The sequence below is a fragment of the Sarcophilus harrisii genome, chromosome X, assembly GCF_902635505.1.
Source record: "Sarcophilus harrisii chromosome X, mSarHar1.11, whole genome shotgun sequence".
Classification (NCBI taxonomy): domain Eukaryota; kingdom Metazoa; phylum Chordata; class Mammalia; order Dasyuromorphia; family Dasyuridae; genus Sarcophilus; species Sarcophilus harrisii.
In genome coordinates, this window is record NC_045432.1 from 5,328,047 (window position 1) to 5,343,702 (window position 15,656).

At 50.1% G+C, this 15,656-nt stretch overlaps 1 protein-coding gene across 1 annotated transcript; it reads left to right on the forward strand.

Annotated features, from left to right (window-relative positions):
- Nucleotides 1-256: 256 nt before the first annotated feature.
- On the forward strand, nucleotides 257-14,135 carry ATP6AP1 (ATPase H+ transporting accessory protein 1). Its single transcript, XM_003774653.4, has 10 exons — nucleotides 257-521; nucleotides 859-985; nucleotides 2,656-2,730; nucleotides 3,352-3,545; nucleotides 4,284-4,324; nucleotides 4,875-4,960; nucleotides 5,584-5,840; nucleotides 11,687-11,734; nucleotides 11,818-12,046; nucleotides 13,232-14,135. The coding sequence occupies exons 1-10, from the start codon at nucleotides 355-357 to the stop codon at nucleotides 13,439-13,441; spliced, it is 1,434 nt and encodes a 477-aa protein (XP_003774701.2). The 5' UTR covers nucleotides 257-354; the 3' UTR covers nucleotides 13,442-14,135.
- Nucleotides 14,136-15,656: the final 1,521 nt, after the last annotated feature.

Here is a 15,656-nt window from a genome sequence, read left to right on the forward strand (position 1 = left end):
GCACGTGACTCTGACCCGAGCGCCGCCTTCACTTCCCTTTTCCCTTTGGCCGACTTCTGCTTTAGAGCTTCCCCTGCCGGCCTAGACCGGATAACAGTCGTTGGTCACGGGGCTTCCGGGAGAGTCTGCGGTAGCCAGAGAGAGCCCCGGCCGCGGGGGCGGGGTCGCGGAACGGGACTGAGCCAATAGAAGCGGCCCGAAGACGAGCGATGGGCAGACCCTGAAAAGCCTGCGTCCGTGGGAGGGGAGAAGGAGCCGACCAATGGGGCGGCACGGTGGGGGCGGGGTCAGCCCGGACTGACAGGCCGTGAAAGTCACCTGAGCGGCCGGGCCCTGCCAAGGTGCTGTGCTATCATGGCGACGGGACCCCGAGCTTCTGCGTCCAGACGGACGGCCGGCGCCTCGGCCATGGCCCGCTCGCCTCTGCTGCTGCTGCCCTTGTCGCTGTTCGCGGCGCTGGCCGCCTCCCCGCCGGCGGCCGCGGAGCAGCAGGTGCCGCTGGTGCTCTGGTCGAGCTCTCGGTGAGCGGGGCGGGGGAGCCGAGGGTGGGGAGGACTGGGGGCCCGGGGGACCAAAGGGAGCGGAAGGGAGCCGGGAACCGGCGCCCGGGGCTGAGTCCCCCCGCCCCTCCCCCGGGCGTTCCCGGGCCGATCCCACGGCCCGACTGCCCCCGGGGCCCGGGCGGGCTCTGGCTTCCAGGTTCTTGTTCCTTGTCCTGATCTTCCTAAGGCAGGAGCAGACTCTCGGGGAGAGGGCTCCCGTCCTGTTAAAACGGGGTCTCGCGGGCGAGCGAGAGGCTCGTGCCCTGTTCCCCCGCCCTAACCCTCGATGCTGCCTTGTCCCTCTTCCTTGTGACAGGGATTTGTGGGCTCCGCTTGAAAATGCCCATGAAGGTCATATCACTACGGACATCCAGCTTTCCTCCTACCTAGACCCCGCCCTGGAGAAAGGACCACGAAACGTGCTGCTCTTCCTGCAGGAAAAGGTAAGCGAGATCCCGTCCCGGCAGCCCACTCCCAGTGGGAAAGGGCACCGAATGGGCGGATTGCAGCAGCTTTCGGGAGGCAGAACCTTTGGATTTCAGGCCTTTGCTGTTTAAGTACTGCCCTGCCTCTTCTAGAGCAAGCTGCTGCTGTGGCAGAGGTGCGGGAGCCCAGGGGTTTCCTGCCCGGAACCCAGGACAAATTGCAAAAGTACTGTGTGAGACGGGCATAGGAGGCATGGAGAGGTAGCCGGAGAGGACTGTCATTAGTGTTCTCGGCTAATTTAGGGGAAGGGAGAAGCTGGGTGGCCTTGTGTACCAAACACTAGCTAAGTGAGGTGGTAACTCAGCTCTGGGCACTGGGGGATTAATGTTCTCAAGCAAATTAGGGGAAGGGAGAAGCTGGGTGGGTTTGTATACCAAACACTAGCTAAGTGAGGTGGTAAGTCAGCTCCGGGACTTACCTGAAAAACAAACTGGAGCAGGCCAGACTGGATGGGTTTGGTGCCTGCAGACTCTGCCTTCTCCAGACCAAACCCCACCCCACTGCCAGATTAAAAGGGTGTTCATAAAGCAGAGATCTGATCATACCTTATTGTTTCTAAATTAATCTAAAAACCCCTTGGCATTTAAAGCCATTCCCTGCCTGGATCCAGCCTATCTTTGCAGATCCGTCCCAGGTTAGTCCCCTCCATTTCAATCCATCTGTGATATCCCATCAGCTGATAGCACTACGTTCCTTTGTCCAAGGTGTTTGTCAGGCCAGGAATCTTGCCTTTGCCTGTTGGAAGCACCTAGCTCCCTTCCAGTAATCAGGGGTAGGGTAGGATGAAGTTTGATGGGAAGAATCTGATTAACCTGGAAGAGTACGCTGAAGGGAGGTGTGGGGAGCTTGGAGGTGGGTCTCGCAGACACATCTAGAGGCAATTGCAACCAACATCCACTCCCCTGTATTTGCTTCTGTGGAGCAAGTTCCCTTTCCCTTGGAAAGAGAATGCGAGCTACTTGAGGATGAGAATCGCCTGCCTTAGTTTGTCCTGCCAGTACGGCGCCTGGCACTAGGTGAATGACACTGACTCCTCACCTGTTAGAACTTTCTCCTAGGAGGGCACTCCCCATACTCTCAAAAGAAGCCCTTCTTTACCTTCTGCATTTGTCTCCAAGTGCTGAGTAGCCTGAATAGGCCCTAGCATGTTCCGAGCTCCAAAGAAGAGCTCCCTGGGGGCACAACTAGATGTACTTCAGATGATCCTTTCATTCCAAGCTCGGAACCCAAAGTTCAGTGACAGCACTGGGGAATTCCAGTCACCTCTGGCTTCTTCCTCTTTGGTGTTCTTCCTCTCTCTCCTCCTCCATCTTCCCCTTGGCTAGTCACATGCTTTACTGAATGACACTTGATGGTTGCCACAGCTCTTTTTGCTCTTAATTTCTTCCTGGTCTGCTGACTGGATCACTGCCTGATCTTCCCCCGATCTTTGGCTTGATCCTGTCTTGAAGGAAGCCAAAGGAATGACTATGCCCAAGAACACCACATGGTGCTGTCATCTCTCCCCCTGTGTGAAGATGGCAGACTCCATCAGTTCTCCCCTCAGGTCCTCCACCCCATTGCCCTTTGGGAAAATGTCGCCCTACCCACAAGTCTGAAGAGGCTTCTTTCTCTGCCTCTCTTTTAGCTAAGTATTGAGGATTTCACTGCATATGGTGGCGTGTTTGGCAATAAGCAAGATAGTGCTTTCTCTAACCTGGAGGTAAGTCACCATCCCTTCCCCCTGCTTAGGTTCCTTTGTTCACTTGATATCAAGGGCTTATTCCTTATCTTCCAGCCCCCAAGGACACGCCCCGAAGCTGGTGTTAATGGCTACTTGGTTGACTGGGATTTGGGGGAAAGGGAAGACTCTAGAACAGGGGTCCTCAAACTACAGCCCACAGGCCAGATGCGGCAGCTGAGGACAATTATCCCCCTCCCCCAGGGCTAGGAAGTTTCTCTATTTAAAGGCCCACAAAACAAAGCTTCTGTTTTTACTACAGTCCTACATTTTCCTATTCCTCCGACAGTCTGAGGGACAGTGAAGTGGCCCCCTATTTAAGAAGTTTGAGGTCCCCTGCTCTAGGATTTGGGCCTGTTGTGTCTGGCCTATGGGGTGGCTTTTGACCTGGACTACAGTGCTCTAGGAGCTGGGCTGGAAATGCTCCAAGTAAGAACATCTAGTGAGACAAATAGAGCGCTCTGAAATTCACAAAGAACTGTTGGATGATGTAAATGGAGACAGTAGGAGAAAAGATGAAGAGCTTGGGTTTTAAAGGGGAACTAGACGAGTGACCTAGGGAAGAGGAGTTGTCCCTCTCTTGCCTGACTTTTCAATCCTCAGAATGCTCTGGAATTGGCTCCGTCTTCCTTGATCCTGCCGTCAGTGGACTGGTATGCAGCCAGTACTTTGACCTCTTACCTGAAGGACAAGTTGGGAGCTAGTCCCCTACATGTAGACCAAGTCACCCTGAGGGAGCTGAAGCTCAACGACACCCTGCCTGCTCTGCTCCTGCTGAGACTGCCATATACCACCAGGTACTTGCCAGCCCGGCCTTTCTGGGACACAGGGAGCTCTCTGCAGGGCCTCAGCCTGGGTTTGTGATTGAGATCTTTGCTGAAAACTGCTGAGAGGACAGTGGAGGCCAAGTTCCCACTCTCCAGGGTCTGTGCCGAGGGTCAGGTGGGCTGTTTGGAGCCCATTAAGTGCATGTGCTACAAACAGACCTCACCGAAGAGCGGAGCTTTGTCTTGAATGGGTCTCCAGCAAAGTTCTCCAACTTGTATCCATCTCTTTTATTAGCTCTACCTTCTTTTATGAATATGTCTCCCTTTGCTTTCTCCACCCAGTCATCCCTCCAATATAAGGTATGTTTCCACAGACGGTGGGTTTTAGGGCTCCTAGAATACTTTTCTCAAAGAAACCTTGAGGAAGTGGGGATTTGTAGGGGAAGAACGGGAGGCAGAGATAGGATTTTACCTGGTGTGAAACCAGTGAAGCCCTTGCTAGTGTTGGAGTATGGGAAATGAAGCTGGAACAGGGAAACCGAGCCAGCCGGTGGGAAAGAAGGCCTTGAATTACAAGCTGGTGGTTTGTAAGGAAACCTGAAGCACCATTTCCCAGGATGTCTGGGGATTTGTCTCTGGCCACTGACATAAAGGCACTCACCCAGGGAACCCAGGCCCTCTGACTCTCTGCAAAGTCCTTTCAGTTCAGATTCTTGCTCTGGGCAGGGACTGGAAAGTAAGGGAGGTCTCTTTCTTTGTTCCCGACAGTTCTGGCTTGATGGCGCCCAAAGAAGTACTCACAGGCAATGGTGAGTTGGGGTACAAGAAACCCTCCACATAGCGTACCAGGAACTCTTCTGGCTTCTCCGGGCAGTCTTCCTGCAGCCTGCCTGCCAATGGCAGAGTGCTGGCATCTGGAAATGGGCTGGGCTGGTAGTCTTGGCGACCTGGGTTTGAAACCCTGTTCTGCTTGCCTTTGTGGTGTTAGGCAAATGACTCCTTATCTGGGCCTGAATTTGCTCTGCAGAATGAGGGAACTGGATTCAGTGTTCTCTGAAGTCCCTTCAATTCAAAATCTAGGGGCCGGTGAGATGCCCCTCCACGTGCCCCAACATAATTCCAATGGCTTGGGTTATGGGGCCACTCTCCCAGCAGTCTAAGGGACTGTCTGTCATGGGTATCGGGTCAGTGTGGGAGAAGGCTCTGGCAAGCAACCTACTCCCATAAGCAGCGGGTCCCTCTGAACCCCTACCTCAAATTTCTGGGAAGTCTGGGGGCGGAGAGTTGCTGGTGTGCTCTAATTAGCCCTTTCTTTATCTCTCTTACCCTTCTCTCCCCGCCCCCCTTCCCCCCCAAAAGATGAGATTATCGGGCAGGTGATGAGCACACTTAAGGCCGAAGGTGTACCCTACACAGCCATACTGACGGCAGTTAGGCCTTCCCGGGTAAGCCACAGGGTCTACTTTGGTAGAGATGGGGAAAGGGCTTAGACCCCTGGGCCACGAGCCTAAGTAAGCTGGCCGCCCAGCATGTGGAGAAATGGAGGCATTTAGGAGGGGTCAGGCATCAGAGTCCCGGGATTTCATTTTGTCAGGAGCATGTAAGATTAAGTCCGGTTTGGTTGGAACTTCAAGGATAAGGACAAGAGCAGTGGGAAATCGGGCAAGTTGGGGCTGGATTGTAGAGGGCCTTTATCCTCTAAGCAGTGGGCAGCCATGGAAGGTTTTGAGGGCCTAGGGGTGACAGGATCAGAATATTGTTCTTGGGAAGGTGAGTTTGGTAGCTTAGAGAAGGGTGAGACTGAAACTGGGGAGAGCAGTGAGGAAGCCGAGTTGAAAGCATTGTAGAGGGCCTGGGCCACGTCTCGAGGTGTAGAAAGGTGGGGACAGATGATGGGAGATGGCTTCAGGAAGGTTGGGAGCCAGAAAGAGGCATCAGAGCAGAACATGGGTCAGAAGGGGGCCTCGGTGGGGGCATTGCGCTGACGGATCTGGTGAGCTTCTGGGCTGCAATAAGTGGATCATCGTGCCTGCTATTGGCTCTCTCAAACAAGACGTGTCGTTTGCAGGTGGTTCGGGACGCGTCACTGGTGTCCGGGGGTCTGGGGCGGCACCTCCTTGGGGAAGATGAGGGTTTAAAGCCTCTGTCGCCCTCAGCGCCTCTCCTGCCACCAGTGAGCTACAACGATACGGAGCCCCGTATCCTCTTCTGGGCCAGGAACTTCACTGTGACCTATGACAGTGAGTCACATGACCTGACTCACCTCACCTTTGGAACCTCGATGCTCAACCTGACGGGCTCCAGCTGGAACAGCTCCTTTGCCCAGTAAGGGGGCTAGGATGAAGAGCTCTGGGAGGGGTAGCATCACAGGCACAGGCCTCGAACAGTGACGGCAGCAGCAGAAGGGAAGGGAAAGAAGGTCGAGTTAGTTGGAAGTTAAGAGTCCCAGGCCTGGCTCTGGAATTAACTCCCCCGCCCCTTGTAGGGGGGAAGGGGACGAGTCGGTGGGGCCCAGGGGAGGGGGAGGCAGGGAGAAGAGACCGTTTCTGTGTCCCTAGCTAGCGAGCTTTGGGACACGTGAGGACAGAGCCTGTCGGGCAGAACCCCTCTCTCGGGGAGCCACCCGATTGTAAGGTGGGGGAATCTATTTCCCAAACAAGATAATGAAAAGTAAATGAATCCCAGGACCTGAGAGTTGGAGGAAGGACTCCTCACTGTGATGTGCCCTATTAGGCCCTCGAAGATCCCCGAGTACATGAAGGCCTTTCCACTTTGCAATAACTGTTGGCTAGTTTTTCCTGAAATAGAGCCTGCATTGGTCTCTTAGAAAAAGTCTTTCCTTCTCCTCTCTCCCCCATCCCCAAAGGCCAAGTCCTTCCTTCACACAACTGGAATACTGTTTCTGTGTGTCCCCTCCCTAAGTCCTCTCTTTTCCAGGCTTAACATGTTCTGACCCTTCAAGCCCTCCTCAGATGTCATCAGCCCAAGGGACCTCCTGGTGGCCCTCCCGGCCCCTCTCTAGCCAATCAGAATTAAGAACCTTGGGCAACTTCTAGCTCAGCCCCCACCCTGAGGGATTCTCTCTTCCCCTTTTCTGATAGCCCGGCCTCAATTGCAGCCATCCAAGGATCTCGCATGCTTTTGGGGGCTACCACGGCGTGTGCTACTGGCTCGACGCGTATGGCCTTGCTGGCTGCCAAAGTCTCCGGGCTTCTTCAGAAAAACTGCTTCCTCTGGGTTTCTTCCTTCTTTTGTTTGGTGTTTGTCCGTGATACCTTTTTCTGCAAAGCTAGCAACTTTAATTCATCATGGGCAACTAAATGCTCTCTTCCCTTGGGTGCCAGCTTCTGAACCATTTTTGTTGTTTACTCCCCCAGAGTCAAGTTCTCCTTTCCAGAAAAAAAGAATTCAGTGCCCCATCCCCCAGACCAAAGATCCTCTCCTTTCTTTTTTCTCTTGATGTTACTAAAACAAGTCCCTCTGTCGTCATGAGTTTTCATCACCAGCTTCCATTCGTCCTGACGCTCTTTTCACAGGACCGTGACGCACCCTTATATTCGTCTCCTTTGACCTGAAGATTTCAGTTCTAACTTAACCCAACTAACTTGGGTTCTCTGTTCATCCGCATTGGTTTCTTCAGGGAAATCCCATTCTTCATCTTCATTGGGAATTACTTGCCTCTTTTTCATCTTCAAAATTTCAGAAGGGAGCCTCCTGTCACTGCTGGGCTGACCCTTTTCTTTCCTCTAAACCCATTGAAATACACTTTCCCAAAGCCCAGGTTCCATGACAGACTGTGGGAAGTTTTCTTTTCCTTCTGTCATCAACCGCAGGCTCGAGTGGCCAGCTCCCCTCAAGGTTCTCGGTGCTTCTCCCACATCAGAGGTCGATCCCTCCTTTATCCAAGGTTGGTTTCTCTACCTTCTGAAGAATGAAATCATTGTTCGGGAAACTCCTTGACCGCTCGGCCTTTGGCCGACGACTGGCTGACTGGAGGCCCCTCTTGCTCTGTCGAGCCTCTGGGCTTAGCTTCTCATCTCTTTTCCAACCTGCTCGTCTCCCTCCCTCTCTTGATCCAGGAGTCACTACTACATTCTAACCACAAAATCACTTTCTTCCTCCTTTGACATTCTTCCTCCCCTGATTCTTGAATTTCCTTGATATTCTCCCTTCAACTCCAACCCCGCTTGTCCCTATTCTGTTTCTTTGGAATAAGGTCTTAAGAGTAATGGCCAAGACATGGGTTTCATCCCACCCAATTTCCATTCTACCCATGAGGTCAGATTTGTGCCCTTGGGGTAGGATCTATAATTCTTAGTGTTTGTTACCCCAATTTTAGATATTTGACCCCTGGGGTCATGAGCGGACTTATGTCTCCTTTCTTGGTCGACCTCTTCCCCTAGAAAGAGCTCTCCAAATGGAGATCAGGTGGCCATGTCCATTAATGGTGGCTAATCATTTTTTAAACTGGGCGAGAATCTACCTTCTCACCTACCCACTCCCCTCCAATTGAAAGCTAAAGGTTCCAAACTGAGGCCTTCCCCACATCTGGAGCCTTCTGGATTAGGCTCGGGCTTTACGCTGACCAGAGGGGCTAGTTATTTTGAAGGTATTTGTCTCTATCGTGGCATTTACTGAACTCCCTAGAGTTTGTTTTGTTGGGACCAACTTCTTTAAACTGCCCTCTGCTTCTCTCATCCGCTTTCTTCCCTTGGCCTCTTCTTACCCAATTCCGTGTGTGTCTAATGTCTGACCGGTTCGACTGAGAGATTGAGCTGTGGGCCTCCCTCTAGTGCCTGCCACATACGCCCTGACTATGTGAGATCAGTTCCCCTAACCTACCTTTCCCTTTCTCTTCAGTGTGTTCTTCCCCTTCATTCAGTCCATCAAGATCTACCAGAACCTCTCCCAGGCTTTGTCCTGTGACACCAGATGATGATGATGATGGTGATGGTTCAGAGGAGACACATGTATCATCTCCCCATCTTTGAATGTAATAATAATTGTTAAGATTTATGTATGATGATTAACATTTATGTAGATTTACTGTGTCCAGGTACTGTACTAAGTACTTTATAAAAATCCTCACAACCACCCTAGGATGTAGGCACTATTATTAGTCCCATTTTCATGGATGAGGAAACTGAGGCAGACGGATGAAGTGACTTGCTCAGAGTCACATGGCTAGTCAGTGTCTGAGGCTGTATTCAAACTCGGGTCTTCCTGACTCCAGGCCTGGTGCCCCCAGCTGCCCTCCATCGTTGTTCATGCATACGTTTATCTTTGAGTTTTCTTGTAATTCCTGAGTTTGAGCTTCAGAGTATCTTTGCAGCCCTGATCCTCTCATCAGGAATACTTAGAAGCCCTCGATTTCATTAATCCTCTAATTCATTTCCTTTTTCCTTCTGAGGCTGCTAATCATTTCACAGCACACAAATACAGAGTGTTGGTAAAGAAACCATCTTGGCTGTGAGCCATCGTAGGTCATTATTTTGTTTTGTTTTTCACTGGGAAATTGGAAGAGAGGCCTTTGTGGGGGGGGTTAACAGCTCTTGGTGGACCGCGGCAGCGAGGAAAGCTGGTGCGTGCATGATAAACTGCGTTCAGAGAAGCAGGGCAGACTCGGGCCCGGCTCTAGCGGAGCCCATCTGGAAGATGGTGGGCAGCTCCGGGCCCGTTTGGGGAAGCTGGCATGTATGCCCAAAGGAGACAGCACTGAAAGGGCTTCAGAGGCTAGGACCTGTGGCTTAGAATATGTGAAGGCTGATCGAGGAGGAGGATTTGACCTCTCCTGCTTGGTTCCAGAGGAGCAGGAGCAGGGGGGAGAAGTCAGGGAGGCAAATTTAGGTTTCCTTCAACAGTGTTTACCACCAGTTACTAACCAACCAAGAAGTGGCATGAACCACCAGAGAGGTGGCCAAGTGGTTTGTTAATAAAGTAGTGGGGGTCTGGAAGCAAAGACCTCGTGTTCGCCTCTCAGCTGTGTCATAGTGTGGCTTCTTGCTCAGGTTCAGATGGCTTGGCCCAGGCAGTCTCGGAACCCTTTTAAAGCAGGGATTCTGGGATTTCTCAGACAAACCAGTGAACTCATTGTGCCGTGAGAAAGGCTGGACTTCAGAGAAACTAGCGTATAGGACTTGCCCATAGATTAACATCGTCAAGACCAACAATCTTAGAAGCTGATCATGGCAATGGTCTCTACTGCTCCGGGCTACTAATGATGGCACGTGGTACCCAGCTTCTGAAGCTGGAGTCAGGGATGCACCAGTGGCAAAAGTGGTTTGGTGGACTGCACTTACTTGTTATAAGACTTGGGTTTTCCCTTTTTGGGGAGAGGGTGACTTAGAATAAATAGATACTTGTTCATTAAAAAAAATTTTTTTTTAAAGAAAATGACCTGTTCGTGTATTGGAGAGTGGCTCTTTTTTATGTCTTCAGAGTTGTCCAGCTTAACCCTGTGAGCCTCTGCTGATTGGTCATAAAAGTGCCCAGAACTACTAAGGGTAGTTCCTACCCCTCCAAGCTGTTTGACACAACCTTGTATGTCTCTTTGTGCATCCACTTGAAGTTTGGCTTGTGGCTTGAGGTAGTGTTGTAACCCTAATTCCTGCCAGATTGCTGGCTTGGCCAGCAGGTCTTGGCAGATCATGAGGCCTTGAAGCCTTGGGTCCATTCCAGCAGTGTGAATGTGGTTATTTGCCTCTGTGCTCCGGGTACCTGAGAGTTGAGGTTAATTTTGAGAATTGACACTTTGCAGGAGAATTTGAGCTCTGTCCATCCTCTCTCCCTTTTGCCGTTGTTTCTCTAGAGATTCACTTTCATTATTAATAATTTTAGAAGAATTTCTCTTTTTCTTCCTGCAGGATTTTATTGGTAATTGACAGAAATGCTGACGACTTTTGTGGGTTTATTTTCTGTTCAACTTTGCTGGAATTATTTTAGCCTCTTTTTAGGTGACTTTCCTTCATCTGCAAAAAGTGATCATTTAGTTTTCTCTTTGCCTTTGCTTCATCTCTCAAACTTCCTTTTCTTGTCTTGTGGTTCTAGGTAATTTTCCTGTCACTGAGTTAACAGACGCCTCTGCCTTCACTTTGGTCTCGTTGGAAAGGCCTCCAGCCTTTCTCCTTGACATAGAATTTTAGGTAGCTACCCCTGGCACAGGGGACGATGGACTGAAAGTCAAGAAGACCTGAATTCAAATCTGCCCAGATATACTAGCTGTGTGATCCAGGGCAAGTCCCTTAACTTTGATCTGACCTTCCTCCCCCCCTCCCCCCCCAATTTCCTCATCTGTAAAATGGGGATAGTGATAGCACTCAATGAGATATTTGTAAAGCACTTTGATAAATGCTCTTATTATTGTGGCCAGGACATTTTTTTCTGAGGCTCCATTGGATTTGAGAAGTTAATTCTTGTAGGTTTACCTCTTGGCAACCGTCTCAGTGTATACTTCTTCACTGTGGTCAAGATTTTCATCCACCCCAGTTTTTGGATTGGGCTTTTGTGCTTGGGTCAGACCGTGCCCCCTCCACTTCTCAGATATTGTGAACAGGCCCCACTTTGTCCTGGGAGGGGAAGGGGGGGCTGAGATGGGACCCACCTTCTGGAATTCTTGGCTTTTGTTGGTCTCTTGACGGCACGGCTTAGGTTTGGGCCTTGGTGGCTCCTCTGAACCCAGAGTAACCTTTGTTCCTTGCTGCGATCCGAAGAGGCCCAACCCAGATGACGTTTGTGCTGGTGGCAAGAGCCCTTCTTGATCCCTGGTGCTTTGCTTCCCAAACGGTGCCCTAGCTCTGTCTCCTCCTCTCGGTCCACGCTGCTTCTGTGCTTTCTTTCCGTTTACCCCACATGGAGGAAGCACATGGCTTTGCCCTTTTTTTAGTCATTGGTCCTATTTTTGGAGCTTTATTGGGGTGGTAGTAATGTCCACAGGGTTTTCTTGGAACAAGATCCCATGATGGCCGGTGGGTTTAGAGCTACGGCTTGAGAGTTTTGAAGCCCGGTCCGAGCCCCGGCTCCGTTCTCAACTTGCTTGACTGAATCCCTGCCCCGAAGTTAAGAACTGTTCAAAGCCCTTCAGTCTCAGTGGTACTGAATGCTTTGGTGCTAGAGGTACTCTTTGATGGCTAAGGCCGGTAAAGCTAAGCAGCCCTTCCTTTCCTGTTTCCCAGGCTTGTTCTGACATATGAGAACCTCTTCGGTCCATATCTGACATTCAAGTAAGTGCTGAGAGTGGGGGGGGGAGGGGGGGAGGTAGAAAGCTTTGGCCAATCTCCCCTCATCATCTGACTTTCTCTCCCAGGTTCATCCTGAGAAATCATTTCTACCCCGTTTCAGCCCGAAGCTGGTTCACCATGGATCGACTAGAGATCCACACCAACAACTCATTTGTTGTCTTCAATTCCTCACATATCACAGCACCTAGTATCTATTCCTTCCACTGCCAGTCTGTCAGCACTGACCGCTCAAAGGATGGGCTCCTGATGTCCTCTCCTTCCTCTGCCTGGCGGGTGAATTTCCAGAATTTCCAGGTAGGATGAGGGACCCAGCTGGGGCAGTCCAGTTTTAGGGCTCGGGAGGAAAAGCTAGAGGGGAAAGGATCAGGGACACAAGCAGAAGGATTGGTGAAAAGGGCCATCTTCTCATCACAAACTGAAACAAGGAGAAGGAGATTGGGGAGGGGAGAAGGGGATTTGCAGTGTGGATTAAGGAGTGGAAGGAAGCTTACAGATGGCATCAATTTTCTTCTTAAAATGATGCATGAGGTCCCGTGCTAAGGGCTGGAAGGTGGGAAGGATGGTGAAAGTGAGTCCGTTGAGGAAGACTAAAAGGATTGCTGTTCAGTAGCGAGGGCCCAGTTGAAACTAGAGAACATCAAAATAAAGTAAACCCCACATTCTTGGGATGGCGGGAGCAGATAGGGGCTGGGCTGGAAGGGTGGTGCCCAGGATTGGAATTTGGAAAGCCATATGTAGCAACAGGACAAGGAGGGCCCAGAGATTTAAGGATGTTAAGCTGAATGACTGAGGGTGGAAAGTGAGAGCAGAAGTAGATGGTGACGCAAGCAGGAGTGGAAGGACTGCAATTGAAGTGAGGTGAAGAATAGATAAAAGGAGAAGGTGGAAGGTATAAAAAGAGGACTAGAGACAGGAATTTGAGTCCTGGGTCATAGAAGTAGAGCATTCGCTATGACATCAAGGCTATGACCGTGGGTGTGTGTGGAGTAGGCTGTCACAGGAGATAACGAGCGTGTTATCACAGGAGATGAAGTTGGGTGAAGATGAACATGGTCAGAGGTTGGGGTAGCGAGAAAGACTGAACTTGGGCAAGAAGGGGGGGAGTGGAGTAGGGTGGAATATCTTTGTGGAGAACCTCCAAAGGAGAGAGATTGGTAAATGATGAGCACAGCAGCACAGAATTTGGCTGAGAGCAAGGAGGATTCACCCCCTCCTTCCGGACCACACTCTGTCTTTTACATAAGTGGGGAATGCCACAAATGTCTCCGTTAAGATACTCGGAGATAAAACCTCTCTGGTCCTTAGCGCCGTTCACCTTCTCTCCCCCCCCCCCCCCCCCCCCCATCATGTTGGCCACAAACTTCACAGTACCTACTCCAGAGAAGACCCTGAGTTCCCCCAGTTCCCTTTGGATGCTGTAGCCCTGGGCCATGGCCAGCGGTTGAGTTTCTCACCTCCATTTTCTTTCTTCCCTTCAAGATTCAGGCCTTCAACTTATCAGGCGGAAACTTCTCCTATGCCAGCGACTGCGCTGGCTTCTTCTCCCCTGGCATCTGGATGGGGCTGGTCTCCTCCATCTTCATGCTTTTCACCTTCACCTACGGGCTGCACATGATCCTCAACCTCAAAACCATGGATCGATTTGATGACCACAAGGGCAGCACTCTCTCAGTGCCCCTGATGGAGTGACCCTCCCAATCCCACGCGGGGAGGGGGACCAGAAGAGTTGGAGGTAGATTCATGTGACTTTGCCTCCTGTCTTTGGAAGGGCTGCCAAGCTACTACCACTCATTTGTGCTTCCTCGGTAGCTAGGCCTCCGTATACCCGTTTCCTCTTGCTTCCACCCCCCCATTAACCCAGAGCTTGTCGTTTCTTCCCCTACCCTGTCTGTGGTATCAAAAAGCACTGCAAGCCTCTGACAAATAGCCCCAGTGAAAGCCAGGAGGCTGGAGTTTAGCTCTGCCTCCGAGAGATAGCTCGAGGCAGCACGTTCCTGTTGGGAGGCTCATCTCTGTGGTGCAGAAGGCGGAAGGCAGCAGCCACCCCTTGTCCCCCTGGTCCAACAAGGTGTATACATTCATTCCCTATATAGAAATCGCTAATTTCAAAGGGGAAAGGAGTAGCTGGGACCACTTTCTTCCTGCTGGCTGTCTAACCTTATTTATTTTCCCTAGATCTCTGCCCTCGGGTCTAGCTACTTTATTGTGTGAAATGTATTCTGGGAATTAAATAAAATGTAGCCCTGAGATTAGAAGGTGGGGAGGGGGTTCCGACTTGAAACTTGGTCATTTGTCTTGTTTGCTTCCTGTTTTTAATTTTTCGGTGATGCTAAAGTTGGATGTGATTAAAAAATTGAAATAAAATTCTAAAGCTTCCATGATAGTACTGTCCATTTGTATTGTGTGGCTTTGCTTCGAGAGGAGAGAGATTCTTTGTTTTAGGGATTGACGGGGACTTCACCAGTATGTCATGGGTGGTGGTGATTCAGTCCTATTTGACTCATCGTGATCCCATTTGGGGTTTTCTTTCTTTTTTTAATTAAAGTTTTTGATTTTCAAAATAAATACATGGATAATTTTCAACATGCACCCTCACAAAACCTTGTGTTTTAATTTTTTCCCTCCCTTCTCCCACCCCCTCCCCCAGACGGCCAGTAATCCAATATATGTTAAACACGTGCCATTCCTTTATACATATTTCCACAATTGTCATGCTGCACAAGAAAAATTGGATCAAAAAGGGGAAAAAATGAGAAAGAAAACAAAAAGAAAGCAGATTTAAAAAAAAAAAGAATGAAAACACTCTATTGTGGTCCACACTCACTTCCCACAGTCCGTCCTTTGGGGGCAGATGGCTCTCTTCATCACAAAACCATTGGAACTGGCCTGAATCATCTGAGAAGAGCCATCCATATCCATCAGAATTGGTCATCATATAGTATTGTTGTTGAAGTATAGAATGATCGCCTGGTCCTGCTCATTTCACTCAGCATCAGTTCCTGTAAGTCTTTCCAGGTCTCTCTGTATTCATCCTGCTGGTCATTTCTTACAGAACAATCATATTCCATAATACTCATATACCACAATTTATTCAGCCATTCTCCCACTGATGGGCATCCACTCAGTTTCCAGTTTCTGGCCACTACAGAGAGGGCTGCCACAGACATCCTTGCACACGTGGGTCCCTTTCCCTCGTTTAAGATCTCTTTGGGATATAAGCCCAGTAGTAACACTGCTGGGTCAAAGGGTATGTACGGTTTGATAGCCCTTTAGGCATAGTTCCAAATTGCTCTCTAGAATGGTTGAATCAGTTCACACTCCACCAATAATGCCTCAGTGTCCCAGTTTTCCCGCATCCCCTCCAACATTCATCCTTATCTTTTCCTGTCATCTTTGCCAATCGGAGAAGTGTGTAGTGCTATCTCAGAGTTGTCTTCATTTGCATTTCTCTGGTTAATAGTGATTCAGAGCACCTTTTCATGGGACTAGAAATGGATTTAATTTCATCATCTGAAAATGGTCTGTTCATGTCCGTTGCCCATTTATCGATTGGGGAATGGCTTGAATTCTTACAAATTTGAGTCAATTCTCTATATATTTAGATGAGGCCTTTATCAGAACCCTTGACTGTAAAAATGTTTTCCCGGTTTAATTGCTTCCCATCTGGGGTTTTCCTGACACAGTTCTTGGAGTGGTTTGTCATTTCCTTCTCCAATTCGTGTCACGGATGAGGAACTGATGCAAATAAGGTTAAGTGACCTGCCCAGAGTCACAAAGCTTGTTGTCTGAGGCTGGATTTGATGTCTTCCCATTCCAAGCCCAGTATTTGGAAAGCCTACTGCATCACCTGGCTGCCCACTGAATTATGGGAGCAGGGCCAAAACCTGGGTTCTCAACCTGGGGC

Bases quoted from the DNA above. Each gene is read 5' to 3' on its own strand.
- ATP6AP1 (XM_003774653.4), top strand. From the start codon at position 355: ATGGCGACGGGACCCCGAGCTTCTGCGTCCAGACGGACGGCCGGCGCC. The intron at 2,731-3,351 runs GTAAGTCACCAT...TTCAATCCTCAG, and splicing joins GTGCTTTCTCTAACCTGGAG to AATGCTCTGGAATTGGCTCC. The intron at 12,047-13,231 runs GTAGGATGAGGG...CTTCCCTTCAAG, and splicing joins TGAATTTCCAGAATTTCCAG to ATTCAGGCCTTCAACTTATC.